General features: G+C 34.1%; 1 protein-coding gene across 3 annotated transcripts; it reads right to left on the reverse strand.

Moving 5' to 3' along the window:
- Positions 1–1,828: 1,828 nt before the first annotated feature.
- On the reverse strand, positions 1,829–13,319 carry LOC112523814 (ABC transporter G family member 39-like). 3 transcript variants are annotated; one of them, XM_025133493.1, is made up of 21 exons: positions 13,228–13,319; positions 10,484–10,604; positions 10,236–10,324; positions 10,051–10,135; positions 9,661–9,951; positions 9,489–9,579; positions 8,377–9,277; positions 7,831–7,991; positions 7,572–7,679; positions 7,253–7,408; positions 7,085–7,156; positions 6,955–6,964; positions 6,712–6,787; positions 6,099–6,431; positions 5,466–5,756; positions 5,295–5,378; positions 5,089–5,222; positions 4,410–4,637; positions 4,091–4,262; positions 2,908–3,162; positions 1,829–2,161 (listed from the first exon to the last, which is right to left on the reverse strand). In XM_025133493.1, exons 1-21 carry the CDS (start codon positions 13,317–13,319, stop codon positions 1,892–1,894), a joined length of 4,020 nt encoding a protein of 1,339 aa, XP_024989261.1. In that variant the 3' UTR covers positions 1,829–1,891. The 3 variants fall into 3 exon arrangements, with proteins under 3 accessions (XP_024989261.1, XP_024989259.1, XP_024989255.1); XM_025133491.1 differs by lacking the exon at positions 6,955–6,964 and having other exon boundaries at positions 6,712–6,852; positions 7,116–7,156; XM_025133487.1 differs by lacking the exon at positions 6,955–6,964 and having other exon boundaries at positions 6,712–6,860; positions 7,070–7,423.
- Between the last annotated feature and the right edge of the window lie 342 nt (positions 13,320–13,661).

Raw genomic sequence — 13,661 nt, forward strand, 5'->3', positions numbered from 1 at the left:
GAGGGTAACCAGATGCGGGTCTTGGGTCTTGTCGACCCGGTCCGTGACCCAGCCCAAGACAGCAACAACAAGTCGGCCCACAGCCCAAAACAGCAGCCATGGCTGCTCGTTTTCGAGCTTCAAAATTGCTCGTTTCTTGACCATTTTTCTTCATTCTTTTTGTGCCAAACTTTTGGTAATATTTTTACCAACATTTTGACATAAAGAACACGAATTTTCGTCAAGAAATGAGTCTCATTTACTCATTTAAAGTTTGATTTTAAAACTAAAATTTAACAACTTAAAAACATAAAAATCGAACAACGAAAACACAAATATGAGACATGAGSCTACTGGGGTTTGATAGAGTACTTAAAAACGAAGTCATAGACATAAAAATCAAGAGATTTGGTTAAGAATCTCACCCACAATCGGTGAAAAACCGAGATTTTCGATTCCGAACTTCAAACTCATATTTCTCTCTGAAAACTCAACGATTTTTCGAGCTATTTGAACCAAAACGTTCCTAAGCCAGAGCTCTACAATTTATATGCCAAGAGTTTTGGCTTATTAGTTGAAGAAATCGGACAAATCCCGAGTTTTAGGCTGATGGGTCGTTTTCTCAAACAGTTATGTACTTTTGGCAAAACAGGTCCCTCATCTTTGAAAAAGATGACATTCGGTCCCCTCAAGTTTCTGACATTTACCATTCCTGACGTAATATCTTACATTTTTTGTCCAATAATTAAAAGAAAACAATTCTATTTTATTTTCATCTTTGTCTTTCTTTTTATTATTTATTTATTTAAGATTTCTATTTTATAATCTTTAGTTAATTACGTAAATATTTTACATTTCAAATAATTTTAATAAAAAAAATTATTTAAAGGCCCATGTAATATTATTTATATATTTAATAAAAAATGGGTTTTACAAATTCAATGAAACGCTTTGACACGAAATGAGAGGTAACAAAAACGATATTACTCTAAGCCTTCAAATAGAAAATAAACAAGCAACCAAGCAAAACGGAGGAGATAAATTGAGATTAATATACCTCCAATCAAGTCGACACCCTTCGCCTTCACTTGAGGAATTCGGAACAATAAGCGGGAATGGATTTCGTTCTGCCAAAATGGTATGGTGCAATCGGGTTTAAAACCATCAAATCACGTGTGTGTTTTGAGAATTTTTCCAAACCACAAACCAAATCGCCGACATCACAAACCGCAAACATTGTAGAACATTTATTTAAACATCGTAATCACATGGTACATTAAAAATAACATGTCTAAACACAAAATTAAATTGTAGACGTATTTTAAAGAAATTATTAAATATACAAAATTAAAGACATTATTAAATGTAGAAACTCAATTTAATACATATACTAATACAATATTAAATTATTAGTTAAAAACGTAGAAAATTAGAAATTTGGTAAATCAAAGATAAAATGTCATTAAATATTAATATTATTATGACATTACTATAGAGTAATTCAAAACCGTAAACCGAACCGTATAGCATGGTATATAAAAATACAAACTACAGGCCACACCGTGAAAGCTCTAAACCGCATGGTTTGATACGGTGCGGACAATTTATGCGAGTTTTGCAGTATTTTGAGCAACGCTAGCTTGCACTTGTTTGGGTATGCTAACATCCAAACAACTAATAATCCGATATCCTACCAATCATTTTCATACACATCATTTTTCATTTAGTATATATCCAATTCATCTACACGTACCCTTTCCCTCGTCTACAAGAACCAAAACAACACCACTTTCCGTAAGGCGGAATCAAACACCAAAATCGTGCATTTCCGTCTGTTCTTTTTACAATCGTTGATGAGATTCTCATTCTGATGTCATAGAAGAAACGCAGGACTAAAAACGAGGCTAGCGGATTATCGCTGTTGAAAGTTAAGGTATTTGATACCACACACAAAGACGACAAAAAATAGAAGGATCCAACCAACATGGGCTGCAGCCACCACAGGAAGGAAGTCATACTCGAACCCAAACTCCTCTTTAATGAACCCTTTCACGGTCATGTCACCAGCACCGGGCACCACAAAAGCCAGATTTTTCTGACCAACTTGGCTGGTTAGGAGGCCATACATGGTCCAACTCACAGGGGTTCCCCAGTAACACCATCTACTCCATACTGGTATTTGCTGCAATGTCCATGGTATGTTATGAAAATGGTTAATTACCAAAAAACCACAAATATACCCATAGTCATTCGCTAAACTTAGGGAAAATTGCAAGAAAATGCAACATACTTTAGCCATATTCCTATTTTGTGTAACGTACTTTCAATATCTTCATTTCGGTACCTCAGGTGTGACATTACAAACATTTAGGTAGCTGGTCACATCTGAGAATTCTATGAAAATGCAGGATACTTTGCTGCGATTCTAATTTTGTGCAACTTACTGTGATCTAAATGTTCAAGATATCACATCAGAGGTATCAAAATGAAGGTTTTGAAAGTATGTTATATAAAATAGGAATCAAAACCAAAGTATATTGCATCACATTCAATTCTCAGATGTAACTAGGTACCTAAATGTTTGAGATGTCTCATCTAAGATACCAAAACAAATGTGTTGAAAGTACGTTATATAAAATAGGAATAAGACCACAGTTGTTACAGTTTCATGCAATTCTCATATGTAACCAAACACCTAAACGTTTGAGATGTCACATTTGAAATACCAAAATGAAGGTTTTCAAAGTACGTTACACAGAACAGGAGTCACACTAAAGTATGTTGCATTTTCGTGCAATTCACCCCTAAATCAACTAATACACTGTTTAATCAGCGAATGACTCGATAGTACCTTTGTTTCTTTTAGTAATCAACCCTTTATTGAACCACAATAACTCACAAGAGAAAAGGAATATAGAAATGACATACCGGGAGAGGGATAATAAAACCCGAGAAGAGGTTCCAAAGGCAGAGGAAGAAGTAGATCAGAACTGCAGAAATTTGGGGACTTGGTGTCAATGACATGGTCATCATACCAAACATAGTGAAGTAGATGACACTCATCAACATATAGTAGTAGAACCATAAAAGTTTTGTGGTTGTCCATTCGAATCCAATCATTGGGTACAAAATGAAGGCGAAAATACTGGTTTGAATCGCAATATAGATCGACTCTATGGTCACCTGAACAATATGAACATTCTAATTAGTAGTTGAACTTTTATAGATACAACTGCTTAGCATATAGACCCTCCATCCAATAAAATTGCAATAGTTTCCTTTCTGGGATGTGTCGTGAAAATTGCAACATCTCCATTTTAGGAACGCCTTTTAAGTTCCGTTTATCTATTTGTCCTTTGGAAAAGACGAGTTATGGACTTTTCATGCACCTGATTATTGCAACAATGCAAAAACTGCACTATAATTTGCAAGAATGCGGTGACCCGTGACTCCGGGCTACCCGTGAAGGGGGTGGTTGCCCTGGGATTAGTCGGCTCGCATAGCGGGTTGGATATCTAGGTTAATAAAAAAAAAAGAATGAGCGATTTTGAACACAAAAAAAAAGACAGGGTCTTTTTTGGTATTTACATTTCTGGAGCTTGTTCAAAATCATTCATTCTAGCAAACTATATTGTTGCTTTTGCATTTTCTTAAGTTAGTTTACAATGAAAGGCCATGTATGATTATTTCAAAACTTAATAACTCTTGCAAAGATTTGAGTTCACAAAATTCCCTCCTAACTCTAGTTGAAGGGTATTTTTTACAATTGACAAATAGTCAACACTTGCTATAAAGGACAATTTGCTTGAAAATGCAACATACTTTGGTCCGATTCCTATTAAACAAAAAGTACTTATAGAACCTTTAATTTAGTACCTCATATGATATCTCAAATATTTAGACCAAAGTAGGTTGCACAAAATAAGATTCAAGTATGTTGCATTTTCATCCAATCTCATATGTAAAGGTTTTTGAAACAGGATAGGAATCGGACTACAAGAAGTTGCATTTTCTTGCAATTTTGCCCTACTAAAAACATGTGCATGGTCAAATGTTGCCATTTTTCATGGAAAGTAGGCTTTTCATTCGTCGACAACGGTTTTCTGGTTACCTGAGCAAGAGCATATGGTAACGACGAATACATCCCTGCAGCCCTTTCGCGGTAGAAAACTGTTCTCTCAACAGCTACAATAGGCTGTACAGCATTTTGATTGATTGCTCCAATGAAGACAACAGCAGCGTACAAAGCTCCCAACATATTTTGCAGATCTTGTTGTTTTTCTCTGGATGCACAAAATCACCGTTAATCCTTTAACAGAAGGTTTTGAGGTAAGAACCTAGAATAAAACTAATTAGACAATCCGATAGCTGAAATACAGTAAAAATCCAGTGTTAGCACAATAAGATTTCAATATAAATCAATGTCTTACATCTTTTGACCTTTGTTCAAGGAAACGGCACCAAATATAGCAGCAATGATGATGGTGGTGGCAAATCGAGTGATGTTATATTGTGGGTTCCTCCAATAAGACCAATGTTGTTTCCACAAACAAGCTTTGCACTGTACAATAAATGATTGAGCATACTTGGCACTAAAGGAGAGGTCCTTGGAACCACTGGAAGGAGTACTAAGCTCTCTAATAAGTTCTTGATTTCCCCTGCATATATCATACCAAAAACATACAAACAAAGGTATTAGATATTTAGATATATGCACTTGAACCATAATTCTGGTAGTATGGATATCTCCTAATAAACAATACAATCAAGTTTTGTATACCCTCTATCCATGAAAACTGCAAACCTAACCAAAGGTAATTGGCCCAAGCGGTATTCAGGTTATTGGTAGAGCCCATACTCCAAGGAGGTCAAGGGTTCAAACCTCACCTAAATACTGTATACCTAAAAGAAATTGCAAACCCATAGCCAAACACCATTGTTAGAAATCTTTGATGCAATTGTTTTTTGTCCACAAGATTTCCCTAGTTTGCAATAGTCAAGGCCGTTTTGGACATTTAACTCATAGTCAAACACTTCACAAAAATTATAAGTAGCAATTTCCTAGGCATAGAAACTTCTTATTCTTATAAAATAAGAGTTTTAACTTACTGATAAAGAGAGGTATTGGAATATATTTCAGCATAGTCAATCTTAAGGTGTGTTTCAGCTGCTGAAGAAGTCACCTCCAACATCCATGTAGCAGGATTATAACCATTCCTAATCTTTGGCACTCCTGAAATAGCCTATAGCAACCGACGGATATTAGAGAAATTATCACTCTAAACCTTCAAATAAGATTTAGAAATAGCACTCACTTCAAAATATTCTACTAGCTTGTGGGAATGTTGACCTAAAGGTCCAGCATATATAATTTGTCCTCCCGTCTTCATCAAAATCAACTGCAAACGAAGGGAAATAATTGACGACCAACCAGAGCCAGATTAATATCATGAAAAATAAAATATTCAAGTTTCTGAGCCACACACCTCATCAAAAGATTCAAAAATGTCTATGCTTGGTTGGTGAATTGTGCATACAACAGTTCTTCCTGTGTCCACTGTGTTTCTTACAGTACGCATAACAATGGCAGCCGCTCTAGCATCCAGACCAGACGTTGGCTCATCCAAAAAGATGATAGATGGATTTGCCACCAACTCTACAGCTATCGTCAGCCTCTTGCGTTGTTCAATTGAGAGACCATCTACTCCAGGAAGGCCAACTAAAGCATCCCTTATAGAATTAAGCTCCATCAGTTCCATCAATTCCTCTACAAACATCTGAGTTCGAATATAGCCAGTTAAACAGAAGTTAGACATTATATATCATACGGTTATAAACTTTTCTCAAAAGAAACCATTTTACATGGGGGGATTATTTTTCCCCAGCCTTGGTTTAAGGTCGATTGGTGTTTCAAAATTGGAGGGAAATTATGATCATGCCCCAATTTTCGCAAATAATCATCACTATACTTGTATGCAGAGGACTTTTCTGAAATCTGGTTCGAGGCTAGAGTGAAGATTTATTCTAGGAAAAAGGCAAAAAAGCTACAGTAATTAAGATAATATTCCATTTTTAGAATTGCAATACGTGGCAAGTGACACAACTGAGATAATTAGTACCTTCCGTGTGCTTCTGTCTACATCTGAAGATAGACGAAGCCAAGCAGAATAGAGAAGAGATTCAAAAACAGTGACGTATGGTGAATGAATATCATTTTGTTCACAATAACCACTGATACGAGCAAATGTTGCTTGGTTCTTTGGGTAACCTGAAATGCAGATGCTTCCTTCAGTACATCCGCCGGTCTTTCTTCCTGCTAACACATCCATCAAGGTTGTCTTCCCAGCACCACTGACGCCTACAAGTGCAGTCAATATCCCAGGCCTGAAAGCACCACTAACATCCTTAAGCAACTGAAGGCGACCACCTTCAACCCCTCTTGCCTTCCTTTCCTGGTGAAAGACAATAAACGTTCAGGCCGCAATATCATTTGTGACCATGATTAATCTATATACGATCCCTCTTACAACATGGACCTAAAATCATATTTATTTACTTCTGAATAAGTGATAGGTTCAAACATTTAAGGCATCAACGTTTTCTAATACTTTGTATGGCGTCAATTCCTCATTGATATTCATTTATAGAAGATATTATGTTTCTGTATTAGTTGTATTCATTATGCTTTCTGAAATCCGGTATTGAAAAACAGGAAAGAAACAAAGAACTAACAGCAGGCATATCAATGAAGTAGTTGACATGGTTGAAAGCAAGTGAAAGGGGCTGAAATGGCAAAACCATTCCTCTTCTTTCCATACGGTCATCATCACCAGCAGTCGAGCCATTTTTCCTCAAAGTTCTTTTCACCGCCATCTTGGCACCTGAAGTCATTTAAAAACATGTCACAAGAATCATAACATATTCGTCCTTATTTAACAATCTGATACATATATACATGCTCTCAATTTTCCCGACTTCTGTGTTCCTTTATAGCACAGTTAGTTATTGATAACCTAGTTAGGACAACATAATTTATAGAAAAACCACAAATGTTGTGCTCATCATTAAATGGAAAAGATAGAAGTACAACCTACATAAAGTTCACTGTGATTAAGTTCACTGTTTGAATTCTTGACGTCACTTTCATCTCTGATAACAGTTGTAGTATCACCAAGAGCTGAAATTGTTTTCCAGGCAAATAAATCATGGACTATACGGTCAAACATTAAAGTATAAAAATAAAATAAGAAAATACCAGAGTTAGGTAACGTACGATTCAAGAAATTGAGTGCAATGATAAATAGTATATTGAAGAGAAACGAGAACCCAATGAGTACCCCGATAGAAATATAGAACCAGTAATCCTTAGCAAAAAAACTTCTTGATTTGAGAAGGGCTTCCCCAACGGTTGGTGCATTAATTCGCGGGTCTATGTTGGGCTGCACTAAAAAAAATATGAGAGATGGCAGGTGGGCCTTTGAATAAATTGAAGTGAAAAACTTAAAGAGAATTATTTGTTCCAAACAGATTTATATATATGATAATATAATATCCATTTTGTCGAAAGGGATTTAAACATTTATGAAGAGCACTTACAGCACTCCATCTTTCGTCTAGAAACTCGTTTATAACTAAGGCATTCTGTGCATACATCATAGGAGAGGCATAAAATCCCCACGACATCCATGGCTCTGTATCATCTGAAATGATCACAAATATAAATTAACCTTTCATAATTTATCTCCTTCAGAATATTTATAGGTGCAAGCAATTGTGTTAAATAAGTAGCAAGCATAGAAAAAGAGACAGAACAACAAAAACGGTAACAAAAACTGAAAAATGAAAGCTTACTCTTGGCCACTATGAATCCTCCAAGGACTAAAATCAGCAACAAGGTGAAGGCACCCAAGGTGTTCGCAAGAACGTCTGTTCTTGCAACAGCAGCAATCAGTCGAAAAAGAGAGAGAGCCATTTGATGTATGGCAAAGTAGGTCAGGAACTGCTTAAAGAATCTGGACCACAAAACTTTGAATTCTTAATGGAACTGAACTGTATAAATTATAGAATAATAGCTAATGCATAAGAAATTGCACTGTTTTTATAATTGTTTTCCGAACTTAAATACTTATTTTTTCATGAGTCTTAATGGACTTGCATCAGTATTCCAAAAGGCAATAACTAAAAAAATAAACCCAAGTTGAAAAAGAGAAACGATAGCCATCATAGAAAAAGAAACAGTTGAGATAGGCCGTAGTTGATGTTCCAAACTTTGCATTCTGAGGGATTTCTTTCCAAAAGTTAAAAAAGAAGAGATTTAAAAGCATATAAAAAGGGTAGCATTAGTGACAGAATAATTTTTAATTTATGCCCAAATAAAGTTATTAAAACTCATCTTACCTGCTGGCATCTGGTGCATATCCTATAGTATAATATGTTAGAATCACCCATATTCCTGATTCCATGAAAGATAAGGGAATTTTAAGTACCCAAATGGGGAGAGCAAAAGCCCATGCAGGATATAGCAATGAATCTCGATGTTTATAGAACACTGGAAGCCTCATAACAGTCAACACAAGCTCAGCCATCCCATTAAACATCACGATAAGGAGAGCAAAGAAAAGAGACCCGAAAAACTTCCCTCCATCTTCCAAACTGCCAACATGCATTTCAGTCCTAAAGAACACGGCCATGCTTAGCAACGACATGAACGTTAACTGGAATGTTTTAAATATGTAAAGCAAAGAGTTGCGCTTTGTTAGCAACCACTCCTTATGAAAGCATGCCTTCAAAAGTTCAAGATTAGATATTCCATACTTATTTTTCACCAGGGCATCTTGATGTGTTTTGGATTTGTCATAAGGGGTACAAATATCTGTTTCCAGTTTCTGTCCGATGTGGTAAGATTTGAAAGCCTGTGAAAATTCAGGGATCTGTATATATCTGTAAGGTTGCTCTGTCCTGAACCAGTATTGTTCTTGGTCTTTCCTTGAAGTTACCTCTTGAAGAAAGTCAGCTACCCCCTTTCTTTCTGGGCACTTGAATCCCATGCACTCAAAATATTCAAGGACATTTTTAGAAGGACCTTGATATACAATTTGACCTTCTGACATCAATATGACATCATCAAACAGTTTGTATGTCTCCGGATCAGGTTGCAAAAGAGAGATAACCATGGTTAAATCCATTATATGTACCATCTGTCTTAAGGCCTTCACAATATTATAAGTGGTAGAACTGTCCAATCCAGTTGATATTTCATCCATGAAAAGAACTCTTGCTGGCCCAACTAACATCTCGCCTGTTTCAGATAGTAATAAAAATGTGGAAATTTGATTAATCTATAATGCAACTAGATTTTAATTACCTATGCCTTTCCAAATGCTTGTGAATTAAGAAAACAACAGTTTGTTTTTGGTGGTTTATACAAAAGTTTTATTTTGTGGGTATGAGATATATCCATTGCAGGTGTCTATTACAATTTGCAAGTCCTCAATGAATGAAAAACATACCAGTAGTAACACGTTTCTTTTCTCCACCAGAGATACCTCTTCTCATTTGATCACCAACCATAGTATCAGCACAGCTTTCCAAGCCAAGTATCTACTATATGACAATGTTAAGTTTCATATAATCAATATACTTGTGATGATGAGAAAACATACTTGAGCCAAAATAACAAACCTTGAGGATATAACAGGTGATCAAACTGCTTTCCTGACCTGGGACAGCCGTGGCCTTCATGAAAGCATCAATATCTGGATCTGGTTCGATTCCTACTTGGTTCTCCCTCTTCAAGATTTCTGTGAGCAAACTGTATCTTTCCCCAACACCTAAACACCGTCCTGAAAAATCTAACGTCTCTCTCACTGTCATCTCCCCATTATGAAGATTATGAGGACTTACATAAGCACAAGTTCTTTGAGGAATAAATTCAAACAGTTGGTGGCCACAATAAGAAACGTTTCCAGATACCTGTTTCAGAAAGGGCTTATGAATGTGGGTAGTCATACATTTATACCATTTGCATGTTCCCGGTAAAATGCATTTGTTAACAATAGATAAAAAATTTACTTTAAGATCATGATCAAGTTTCCCTGCTAGTGCTAGCAGTAATGTAGTTTTGCCTCCACCTGGTGGACCTAGAAGCAATGTCAACCTGCATTCAATCACAATTACCATCTACAGAACAGGAAAACAACGAAATAGAAGGAGAAATCAAGAAGAAATGATAATCATCTTAAACAAAACAAAGATACCTTGATGGTCTGATAATCCCACTAATGGACTGAAGAATCTTGACTTTCCTTTTCTTGGAAGGGACGATCCCAACCAATCCTAGTGCACTCTAATCAAAGTCCAAAAGACCAAAAAAATCAATGAAGTAAAGGAATACATTAGAGATGAGAATTTGTTGTCGACTCCTTCTTTGAGGAAGATAACATGCAATAAATGGGCTATAAAGTAGGATGCAATCAAATTGGGAGAAATCGAAGGAGAATAGTACCTCAATTAAGTTAAAGGTGGCATTAAAGAGAGAGGGAAGAGCTCTGTCACCAACATAAGCATCTCCTTCAACCCATAAATTCTCGTATCTTACTTCAACCTTTGGTATGTCAATCCCAACCCTACATAAACCACATCAAAACCCTTGTACCCAATTTTCCCATTCATCATCACAGTATTTACAGCAATCATAATATCATTTCTTTGAAAAGTTTTCCATTTAACATTATTAATTATCTAAACTCTTCATGGCCTGCGTTTGGTTCGCACAATCAACTTTTTTTGGTTGGAAAGGAAAGAAATTGAAATACATTGTAATCGAACCCTAAGGAATTTTATGAGTGATCTGAGGAACGAATGCAATATGTTAAAATGAATTTGAAATAAAGACATGATAGTCGTAATAATATCTTATTATGGTTTTCTCCGTGTGATGGTAGTGGTAGATGGCGGGTGGTGAGGATGATGGTGGCTGACCATGGTGGTCAACAATGGTAGGTTTTGGTGGTTAGTGGTGGTCGTCACGGTGTTGTAGGTGACCATGGTGTTTAGGGTCTAGGGGTTTTAGAGTTTAAGGTCGATTATCACCGTTTGGATGAATCAAAGTAAATTGTAGTTTGAGTTTGAATAACAAACATTATCATTTTAATCTTGTGTCTAAATATGAGTTGAATGAAAATTAATTGTTTAATACATCTTTTGAATGACAAAAAGACAGTTTATCAAACACTTATTTGAATAAGCGCTTACCAAATTGCATTACTTTATCGGATGAATATGGTAAAAATTAAGAATCTTATCTGGTAAGAACGAGACAAGAATCAAGAGTCTTACCTGGTAAGTGAAGATGACGACTTCTACCATGATAAGTGTTTACCGCGTAGATTGTTGCATACGATGCCATTTTGATGGACCAAAATCTTGCTCAGTAAATAAATGATTGTTCTAAATTTTAGCGATAAACACTTACCAGTAAACGGCCCCTAAGTTGTATGAATTACTTAAAATGACATGATACTAAAGTATATTTAAGCATCATTGTTTGATTATAATTTTTAAATTATGCATTTGTTTACGAGCCGTTGAGACTAAAAAATTCTACGGTAATTTACCTTCACTTCTTAGTATCAAGTTAAAATCAAACATTTTAATATAGCTTAATGAATTAAGCTAATCATCCATTAAGTTTATTAAGTTGAAATTAAACACTTCTTTGTTGATTTTCATTGAATTATAATAAAAAGAAATACCGATTAAATTCTCCACACTCTTTTTCTCAAATGATTCATCTTATAATTTTTTTACCCAAATTGATGATTCATGCTATTAATTATTTTGATTGTTGAACATAATTATATATAATTATGATTGATAATTTATTTAAGTATATAGTCAAGGATTAAATGCATGAAATAACAACCTACTTTCATAATTTTTTTTATTATAGTATTCTACTTTTATTTTTATTTATCACAACAATGTAATTTCAATTTATTTTTTTATTAAGGCATCGCAATTTAAAAAATCTACCCATTATAGCAATGGGTAACATGTTACCTTTTAAACCGGTTAACCATTTGACTTTTTTTGATTATGTGGTTTTAATAAAGTGATGTGGATGACACATTATTCTAATGACCTAATTAAAATAAAAATAAAAACATATTTCAAATTATTATTAATGATTTTCATTTTTCATTGCTATGATTTAGAAAAAAACATTTTTTTTTTTTACTTTTTCTTATTAAGTTGCATGCAAATTAAATATTCTCGAGTAAAACATTTCTTAAATGAATATGCTACATTATTTTTTAGATAGATTTTGTTTGTGAAAAATGAAACACTTCTTATTTTTATGTTGTTCAATAAAATACATATCTTTTAAAGTTCTCTCTAAAATGTTAACGGAATAAATTATGTTCTATAATTTTTTAATATTGTTATATTAATAAATAATTCATAAAAATCTAATTAATTTAATATATTTATTAAATAACATGTAAAATATCTAAATATTAAAAGTACATTGTTTAATAAGAACTAGTAGATGCTATAATAAAATAATTTTGAAAGTACAATGTTGTAATAAGAAAATCACATCACTATAGTACATGTGGACAACCTACGTGGACAATGAGGTGACATGATTTAAATCAAAATGTTACTCAATGCTATAATAGGTAAAAATTTTAAAGTACAATGTTCTAATAAAAAATAATCTGACAGTACATTGCTGTAATTAACAAAAAAAATAAAGTACAATATTATAATAAATAAAAATACAATATAATGTTTTTATCAGTTTCCAAATTTAAAGAAAATCATCACACCTGTCACCTACTATGATGATATCCTACATTATAATACTTTCAGAATCCCATGAAAACTACAGAATTTGGGTTAATTGGTATAAAAGCAAATATATATATATATATATATATATATATTTCAGTTATTAATTTGAGAATTTTAACTTCAAAAACTCTAATTTAACGTTTATGACAAACACATCTCAAATAAGAAGATTTAATATATTTTTCACGATTATTTTTTGTTCACAAAATTATTACATGTCCTCTTAATTTTGTATGTTCTCCAATCCAAAATGAAAACAAAATTTATATTATTTTCACACAATTTACCCAAAAATAAATTATGATTTAAAACTCCAAAAAAATAAGAAATGATCTCAAACAAATTTTTAATTTTTTTTTTGATATTGAAGAAAGGGAAAAGAAATATCACCTATCGATCCTTTCCTTTAATTTATGTAAAAACCTTTCGTGATCTTCATCAACAGACTCCACGACTCTATCGAGCAACTCTTGTTGTTGCATACTCCGCCTCAACTCATCTCCAAAACCACCAATCCCCACTGTGTCACCCATCGTTCTTTCTAGACCAACACCTCCTCCGCCCACAACCGCCACCATAACAAGGCGGTGGCCGGAAGTTTTTTATTTTATTTTATGGTGATTGAGAGGGTATATTTAGATGTATATGGAAGCCAAGAGAAAGAGAGATGCACCAAACTATAGGCAATAGAATCGTTATATATAATGCAACATATTGCATGCATGAGGTGAGTTAAAGGAATGGCAAAGGGAAAGGTCAAAGTAGGTAATAAACAAATATGTTTCCCCATATATATATATATATATATATATATATATATATAT

The sequence above is a fragment of the Cynara cardunculus genome (genome assembly GCF_001531365.2).
Source record: "Cynara cardunculus var. scolymus isolate 2C chromosome LG 1, CcrdV1, whole genome shotgun sequence".
Lineage (NCBI taxonomy): Eukaryota > Viridiplantae > Streptophyta > Magnoliopsida > Asterales > Asteraceae > Cynara > Cynara cardunculus.

Excerpts from the sequence above, each read along its gene's own strand:
- LOC112523814 (XM_025133487.1), bottom strand. The coding sequence starts at position 13,319 with ATGCAACAACAAGAGTTGCTCGATAGAGTCGTGGAGTCTGTTGATGAA. Across the intron at positions 4,638-5,088 it reads TCCAATACCTCTCTTTATCA|GGGAAATCAAGAACTTATTA; the intron begins GTAAGTTAAAAC and ends TGATATATGCAG. Across the intron at positions 4,263-4,409 it reads TTGAACAAAGGTCAAAAGAT|AGAAAAACAACAAGATCTGC; the intron begins GTAAGACATTGA and ends TTGTGCATCCAG.